Raw genomic sequence first — 9556 nt, forward strand, 5'->3', positions numbered from 1 at the left:
CCCAAGGTGGTAATGAGTTGTTATCGATATGGTGCGACAACGGTACAACCGAACAAATCACGCCAATACCCTACGTCGATATATTACTGCACTTATAGACTACGTAATTCAGTAATTACTTAGTACCACTCATAATTTGCGTTGCGGTCTTTTTATTGGAAGAAAACAACAGTTTTATTCATTTGTTAGAATACAGTTGGAATTATAAAATCGCTCGGACTAACGGTAAGGTGGCACAATTGCCCAATTGTCTACACATATATATATATATCATGTATTAATCTCAATTATCATACGGTTTAAATCAGTCTTATGGCTTCAGATGATAAGCCGATGACTATTGCAGTTTTGCTCTTAATCAAACAAAGACATTACAAACGTCATATATACATGTATGGCATGAATAAGCAAATTAGTTTTTCCTCAGTACTACTAATTGAAGTTCACAAATTTTACTTTGGCTTTTGCAGCAGCTGAACGATGAATAGATGCATCCTATTACTAAGCCTGCTGGGTTTACTACTCCCACTTGTTGTGGCTAATGAGAAGCTGGTTCGTGTACCAATCACCAAAATCAAGTCGGCGCGTACCCATTTCCATGAAGTTGGCACCGAATTGCAACAACTACGTATAAAGTACAGTAGTGGAGGAGTTACACCAGAACCATTATCCAATTATTTGGATGCCCAATATTATGGGCCCATTTCCATTGGTACTCCGCCACAGAACTTCAAAGTTGTGTTCGACACTGGCTCTTCAAATCTGTGGGTGCCTTCGAAAAAATGTCATATTACAAATATTGCTTGCCTGATGCACAACAAATATGATGCCACCAAGTCGAAGACCTTCAAAGAGAATGGTACTGAATTCGCTATACACTATGGCTCTGGCAGTTTGTCTGGCTACTTATCCGGTGATACGGTTAATATTGGCGGTTTGGACATAAAAGATCAAGTTTTTGCTGAGGCTTTGAGCGAGCCTGGATTGGTATTTGTTGCAGCTAAATTCGATGGAATTTTGGGTTTGGGTTACAGTTCGATTTCTGTTGATGGTGTAAAACCTCCATTTTACAACATGTACGAGCAGGGATTGATTTCGCAACCTGTGTTCTCATTTTATTTGAACCGAGATCCATCAGCTCCCGAAGGTGGTGAAATTATTTTCGGAGGTTCTGATCCTAATCATTATACAGGCGATTTCACATATTTGCCGGTCACTCGCAAGGCATATTGGCAAATTAAAATGGATTCGGCTTCAATGGGCGATTTGAAACTATGCGAAGGTGGTTGCCAAGTTATTGCTGATACAGGAACCTCTCTCATCGCTTTACCCCCCAACGAAGCAACGTCCATTAATAAGGCCCTAGGAGGTACGCCAATAATGGGTGGTCAATATATGGTATCTTGCGATGCCATTCCAAAGTTGCCTGTCATTAAATTCGTTCTTGGTGGAAAGACATTCGAGCTTGAAGGAAAAGATTACATCCTGCGTGTGGCCCAAATGGGAAAGACAATTTGTTTGTCTGGCTTCATGGGCATTGAGATTCCCCCTCCCAATGGACCCCTATGGATTTTGGGTGATGTTTTCATTGGCAAGTACTATACTGAATTCGATATGGGTAATGACCGCGTTGGATTTGCCAATGCCAAATAAGATGTCTTTGTGAGTTTAAAATTAACATACATAATATTTACCAAGTATATTTTTTTTTGTCCCAAAAAAAAAATCAAACTCCCTTTGTTATGAAGTGCTTTTTATGTTAACGCTTCAATATAATTGCCTTTGTGAACGAAACGATGTGAAATGTGCGATAAAAGCGCATAATAAATGATTAATTTTATCAATTGTTTATTTATATATATTTTTAAGGCAGATAATTGGAAAATTAATAAAAATTTGTTCATAAGCCAATGGTGAGCACTGCAATTTTCTCCCATTTCTCTCTTACCATTACAATCTAAACATATAAGAGATAATATGTTATCGCCGAAAGGGCATTGACAGCGTACCGCTATTGATTTCAATAAAGAAACCAGCTACAGTAATCTGTTGTATTTGAAAATAGCAAATATGAATGATGCACAGTGCTTCCGAATCGAAAAATCTTGGTATTCTAAATGAAAATTAACATATGTTGGAGTAGACTAGTCAATGTTGGAGTAGATAAGTCAATTTTTCAAAAAAAAAAAAAAAATGTAACTCCAATATCTCATAAACAGTTAAGGTTATTCCGAACATTTTAAAGAAAGAAGCCGATCGGCCCATAAATGACTGTTTAGCAATGAATTCAAAAGTTGAAATGCTCGAGGGGATTAAATTTCAAGCCTCATAGATCAGCCCCTGGACCTACTAAGTTCCCCAAATTTTGTAAATTTATTGGATGATAGATATCTATACGAAACTTAACATAGTCAATGTGGAGGGAATACGTTGTTTGACGTGATATCAAAACACTACGTGCACAATTTCAGTCAAATCGGACGAGAATTGCGCCCTCTAGAGGCTCAAGAAGAAAGACCCAATATCGGTTTATATGGCAGCTATTGTATATCGAAACATGGACCGATTTGGCCCATTTACCATCCCAACCGACCTACACTAATGAGAAGTAATATTTCAAGCCGCTAACTTTACTCCTTAAAAAGTTAACGCGCTTTCGACAGACAGAAGAGCGGACATCGCTAGTTCAACTTAAAATGTCACGACGATCAAGAATATATGTACTTTATTGGGTCTTAGACGCATATTTCGGGGTATTTTTGCCTACGGGAGTGAGTGAATATCAGCAGAAATTGAAGAATTAAAATGAGAACTGAAAATAAATTGTCAGACAACAAATGGATTTGAATGGTTTGATTTTCATACTTTCTCCCCTCTCCCAAAAAATTGCCGCTTGAAGGTTTTCAAAATCCGCTCCCGGCACGGGATAGCTGTGAGCACCACACAGGCTGTAAGAATAAGGTTCGATCTGTGTGGTATTCAGTGTTGCTCCATATGGAGAAGATGCAACAGCAGTTGCGGACAAACAGCGGTATCGAGCGGAGAGTCTCATTGGAAGGACGGGTGGCGCCGGCTGTTACACAAATACTAAGTGCCTATGACGCTCGATATGTCAAAGCGAGTTATTGGCGCCTTTAAATAACCAATGGCTACCCTGTTCCCGCGGCGATCGGTCCTTTGGGCCGGAAAGAGCTTGACGAGGAGCGCCACCTTCACATGGAAATGTGGCCACAACAACAACAAAATCCCCTTATTCAGGGTAAGGGTTAAAACGAAAAATTGTTTTTTTATGGGAGCTCTATCTAAATCAACGGGCCTGGGGAGTTGGACCTTCGACAACCAACTCGGGTCGGTCAGACTACGGATAATTTCTCCCAATCCGAATCTTTAGTACTGATCTAATCATGACCCAATTTTACCAAACTGAATGATTGCTTTAACTTTTTATGTAAATCTTCTGTCTTAATACGATTGACAGCCTCTATATAAAATAAATCGGTACTCAATCTGATATATATAGGCTCTTATAGAAATCCAATTGCGGGTTTATCTTTTTGAGATTCAATTCTTATACGATTAGGTTGGATTTTTGATTTTGGGTTTGGTTATGACCTCCAATTATGCCCAAAGAAAATGAAAAATGCGGTCCATGGTCGTTGCTGTTGTTGTTGTAGCAACATTTTCATGTGGAGGGGGCGATCCTCGTCAAGCTCGTTCCGGTCCAGTGGACAGATCGCCGCGGGAACAGGGTGACCATTGCTTATTTAAAGGAAGGCGCCAATAACTCGTCTTGTCCTATCAAGCATCATAGGCACTCAGTATTGGTGCAAGAGCCGGTACCACACGGCCTCTCACTGAGACTCTCCGCTTGATACCGCTTACTGTCCGCGACTGCCGTTGCAGCTACTCCGTATGGAGCATTCCACTATCCGCAACCAGTGGACGCGCCCGGTAGCTCGCAGCTAAGCTTCACATGACCGCCAGGAACACCACACACAGATTGGAGTTCAATGTTTCAGCCTGTGTGGTGCTCACAGCTATCCCATGCTAGGCGCTGCTTTGGTGATTCGGCCCGGCCAAACTTAAGGCATTTCTACTTGTTATTTTCTATAAATGGCAATTAGTCATGTACGTATGTATGTCGCCATTTATTGACAAACCATATTGCAATAGTTTTATCACAATAAAGCTCCATCGGAAATGCAAAAAAAGTACAAAAGAAAACATTGCACACAGGTATTAAGTTACATGTCGTCGAAATATTGTCACAATCCTTAAGAAATGAAATTAAAGAGGTGCATGAAGACATTGATATAAAAGCTTTGGATTTGCAATTTTTATGCCAATTCAAATATAGAATGCAATGTTTTATGACTGTCTATGCAAACAAAGAAGATTTATGGAAATATTTATTGGAACAAAATATTTCGAAACTAGGAGTTGGAAATCGAAGAATATTTTATCGAGACCGAAGTTCTGGAATAAATCTACTTCATTTGGCCATGGAATCATAGATTGTGTCCTGACCACCTAAGTATGTATGTATGTATTGTAGTATAAAGTGCAATCCTATTGATAACATATTGAACTGTTAGCCGCAGTATATGCAAATATAGAAATAAACCGTGGTGTTTTTGTTTTTAAATGCAGCGATAACGTTGCACTGCCATAATACTCAAAGCAATTTGTTAGTAGACTCTGCAAAAAGTCAGCTGTGACTGCAGAAAATCAACTAAAATCCTGCAAACTTTTCGTGCAATATACATGTGAAAGCAAAATATTTCAAAGCCTACCTACTTATATTCTAATACAATAATACAGTTGAATTGACAAAGTATGAAATTCAAATATTCCGTCAAGAACTAGTTGTCTGAAAAAAAAATAAAAGCTTGAAAACATCCGAATACTTAAAAAATTCTTTGTGCATCAATGGTACTAAATCAGTCGCGGAGCTACGGTACTTTTCGGACTGACTTCCGTCCCGTACTCAATCACTTGCCCATCTCTTAATTATACAATATTTGTAGCATAAGTTTAGGCTGGATTAAAAAAAAAAAATCACAATGGAACATTTTTATAACAAGAAGCATAGAATGTGGATATCTTAAATTTGTCATTTGGTTTGGATCAATTCACAATATCTTACGCACCTAAAAGTGTATATATTCCTTGTCCCCAGGTGGTGAATAGGGGATCTCACTGCTTTGTTAAATTAGAAATATCTTGTTCTGACATCCTGACTTGTGCAGAATAGTGCAATAAACGAACTTTATTCACCACGGACCAAAACTGAATATGTGTCGTAAGGCAACGAGCTGAATGAAATTTTTCTTTGTGGTGAAGGAGCAGTGCTGAGGATTTCCATGGCCAACTAATGTTTAAAGGAGCTGATGGCTAACAACTCTCCTCAGATTCAGGCCATGGGTCAAATATTTTGCATAGTCTGGGCAAGCCATCTCTGCCTTCGACGCCGTCCAATCTCTTGCAGCTCATTTTTGGGAACACAAATAAATAAGAAAGGAAATACCAAAACCTCAACTGAGGCCAATCAACTCATCTGAGGATAAAGCCTCCAGTAAGGAACTAGAAGCTAGTCTATAAAACTTGGCAGGCTCCAGCAACAGTGCTGTTGCACTTCAGCAGAGAACAAAAAAACAAACTCCGGTTCTGTACGTCCCGAAATATGGAGAGGCTGGAAAAAATAGCACGGCAAAGAAACGTTCCTATGGGCGACTGGCCCGTAAGCGCAACAAAACCGCTAAACAATCACATCATGAGTTTGGTTCTCTCCATCTCGGAGGCTAGTGAAAAACCTTTGGGAAATTGAGAACCAAGCTCTTTCTTGGTCTACGGCCACACCGTTCAACTTCTCCGAAACATCCAAACGACGAATTGGAAACTTTTCAACAGGCTCTTGAAAGAAAAACTTAAAAACTGTGCAGATCCGGGAACGCCACCGCCGATAAGGAAAGACGTTGTATCGACCCTAGAGAGATTCTTTCACACAGCTTTTAAAGAATCATACTTCTATACGTGTGGTTCCGTGTGTATCAAGCGGAATTCCTTGCAATTAAGGAAGTGGTGGACGACGATTGGCATAAATATCTTCCCAGACAGCCATTAAATCCCTGGAGAACGTATTTCTGAACACAAAAACCGCCCATGACAATCGGAGATTTCTCAACGAACAGCCGGCCACAGATTTTTACAAAATTTGGCATGGAGTGTTTTAATCAACGTCCTTATATGTGTGAAAAACTTCGCCAAAATCGGGTCAGATTTGGATATAGCTCCCATATATGTCTTTCATCAGATATGGCCTTTTAAGGCTGTAGAAGCCACAATTTTGATACAATCTTTGTGGGCAAAATTTTCGCTAAAATCAGTCCAGATTTAGATATACCTCCCATATATAACTGTCATCCGATATGGAATTTTATGGCTATAGCAGCCACAATATTGGTCGGATCTTTACAACATTTTGCACGAAATGTGTTCTTTGAAGATTCAATACGACTGCAAAATTTCATAAAAATCGGTTCAAATTTAGATATAGCACCCATATATATCTTTCATCCGATATGGAGTTTTAAGGCTGTAGCAGCCACAATTTTGTTCCCACCTTTGCCAAATTTCGCACGGGGTGCTTTATTTGACGTCTTCATATTTGTGCAAAATTTCATAAAAATCGGTTCAAATTTAGATATACCTCCCATATATATCATTCTTCCGATTTGGACTTTAAAGGCTGTAGTAGGCACAATTTTGGCCCGATTTCTACAAAATTGAGCGTGAGTTGTTTTCTTTAAAGTCCCAATGTGAGGGCAAAATTTCATATAACTCGGTCTAGATTAAAGCATAGCTTCTATATATATCTTTTGTCCGATATGGTCTTTTTTAGGCTGTAGAAGACTCTATTTTAGTCCTATCTTAACAAGATGTAGTACGAGGTGTTTTATTTGACGTCTTAATACGAGTGCAAAATTTCATAAAATTCGGTTTAGATTTAGATATAAGTCCTCAATATATCTTTCATCCGAAATAGACTTTATTTAGCCTGTAGAAACCACAATTTTCGTTCGATTTTGCATGAGACGTTTTAGTTGAGGTTCCAATACTGGGCAAAATTTCATTAAAATCGCTTCTGATTTAGATATAGCTTCATTGTATAAATTTTATCCGATATAGATTTTTAAGGCAATAAAAGCCAACATTTTGGTTACATCTCTACAATATAGGGCATGAGATGTTCTATTTGACGTCCCAGTATGTGTTATCAAAATTGGCACAGGTTTCGATATAACTCCCATATAATCTTTTGTCCGATATGGCCTTTTAAGGATATGGAAATCCAAATTCGTTGTCCTATCGTAGGAAAATCTTACAAGGTTCTATTTGATATTTCAATACGTATCCAAATTAAAGTCTGACTAGATTTCGAAATAAGTTCTACATATAAAAAGTATTGGGTTGCCCAAAAAGTAATTGCGGATTTTTCATATAGTCGGCGTTGACAAATTTTTTCACAGCTTGTGACTCTGTAATTGCATTCTTTCTATCAGCTGTTACTTTTAGCTTGCTTTAAAAAATCCGCAATTACTTTGGGTGGTGTAGGCTATTATATAGTCGGCTCAGCCCAACTTTTGCCTTTCCTTACTGGTTTTTAATTAATAATGACAAAAAATTCAATAATGCTTTATGAAAAATGAGATCAAAATGAAAAAACACATTTTAGTCCACGTTATGACGAAGGATGACTGTCCAGGGTTAAACACTCTCGAAACGAACATACCACAATGATGCACATCTGAGTTAATGAATCTGCGTAAATGACACAGCCAGGTTGTTATAAGAAATGGAAAAAAGTCACTCAAACCTATATAAAGAGGGGTGACAGAATCTCTCAGGTGAATCTGCCGCATCTCTTGACATAACCCCAGGCTAGTGCTCGATTATAGAATGTGCCTATCCCTCAAATAGCTTTGAGCAGGAGACAAGTAATGAGAAATTTCACAAGACTAAAAGTGGTCACAAGAGGTTGGTATAGCATTACCATCAATAATGCACGTTTTGCATGAATTATTGAAGATCTATCTAATCTATTAAACATTTTTAACTAAAATGTATAACTTTTTTTTTATCCAAACTTCTGGTAAAGTGAATTTTCATGTTGTCAGAATGGATGAAGAAGCTCCAGCAATACTCCGAAAAGTCTTTTGAAGGCAACTATAAAAGAAAACACAAAAGGGAAAAACCAAAACTCCGATGGAGTGACCAAGTGGAGAGCGTCATCTCGAAATTAGGTGTCAGAGATTGGAGAAGAAGCTCAGTAGATCGAGGCGCTTGGACATCTATTCTACGTTCGGCTAGAGGAATAAATGTTCTGTAATGGGTAATTAAAGAGAATAAAGTAATTTATAAATACTAATTAATAGTTTATTTTATTTATTGGGTTGCCCAAAAAGTAATTGCGGATTTTTCAAATAGTCGGCGTTGACAAATTTTTTCACAGCTTGTGACTCTGTAATTGCATTCTTTCTTCTGGCAGTTATCAGCTGTTACTTTTAGCTTGCTTTAGAAAAAAAGTGTAAAAAAGTATATTTGATTAAAGTTCATTCTAAGTTTTATTGAAAATGCATTTACTTTCTTTTAAAAAATCCGCAATTACTTTTTGGGCAATCCAATATTAATAAAAGTAATAGTTTTACAAAAATACGGAATCGGAAAGCACTCATTGATGTGTGAGACTTTGACCCTTCTCGGTTATTGGTGGTAATGTCCTTCTTTAGGTTAATGTTCTCATTAGGGGAGGCATGTCAAATTCGCGCTGAACTTCCAAATCCCTTTGAGCCCCATATTGCCATGGCCGGCAATCGCCCGCTGGGCACTTAGACCCAAATTTTAATACCATATTCGTTTTCTGGTCTCCAAAACCTTTCATTTGATACCCTTATTGTGCCCATCGGACCAATTTTGGGGTTGGGGCGGCCCGATGGGTGCTTAGGCTCAAATTTTAATGTCATATTCGTATTGTACTCTTCAATACCTTTCATTTGATACCTATATTGTCCCGATCGGTCCACTTTTGATTTTGGGTTATGTTCTTGGCATAAGGGGAAGGGTCTGTCCGATACTAAAAAATTATATTGCCTATGTTTCCTTCCTGACCAACCTACACAATATGCGAAAATTTCGAGAAAATCGGTTCTGCCGTTTTGCTGTCTATACGGTACAAACAAACCGAGTCCCATATATCCGCGATTGGCTATCTTATCTACTCCCGCATACTTTTCATTTGGTAAAGTGAATTTTCATGTTGTCAGAATGGATGAAGAAGCTCCAGCAATTCTCCAAGAAGTCTTTTCAAAGCGACTTTAAAAGAAAACGCAAAAGGGGAAAACCAAAACTCCGATAGAGTGACCAAGTGGAGAGCGACATCTCGAAATTGGGTGTCAGAGATTGGAGAAGAAGCTCAGAAGATCGAGGCGTTTGGACATCTATTCTACGTTCGGCTAGAGGAATACATTTTCTGTAATGGGTAATTAAAGAGAATAAA

At 38.3% G+C, this 9556-nt stretch overlaps 1 protein-coding gene across 1 annotated transcript; it reads left to right on the forward strand.

Moving 5' to 3' along the window:
- The first annotated feature begins 115 nt into the window (after positions 1 to 115).
- LOC106091515 (lysosomal aspartic protease) lies at positions 116 to 1844 on the forward strand. Its single transcript, XM_059369478.1, has 2 exons — positions 116 to 225; positions 471 to 1844. The coding sequence occupies exon 2, from the start codon at positions 481 to 483 to the stop codon at positions 1651 to 1653; it is 1173 nt and encodes a 390-aa protein (XP_059225461.1). The 5' UTR covers positions 116 to 225; positions 471 to 480; the 3' UTR covers positions 1654 to 1844.
- Positions 1845 to 9556: the final 7712 nt, after the last annotated feature.

This window comes from Stomoxys calcitrans, chromosome 5 (genome assembly GCF_963082655.1).
Source record: "Stomoxys calcitrans chromosome 5, idStoCalc2.1, whole genome shotgun sequence".
In the NCBI taxonomy this organism is placed as follows: domain Eukaryota; kingdom Metazoa; phylum Arthropoda; class Insecta; order Diptera; family Muscidae; genus Stomoxys; species Stomoxys calcitrans.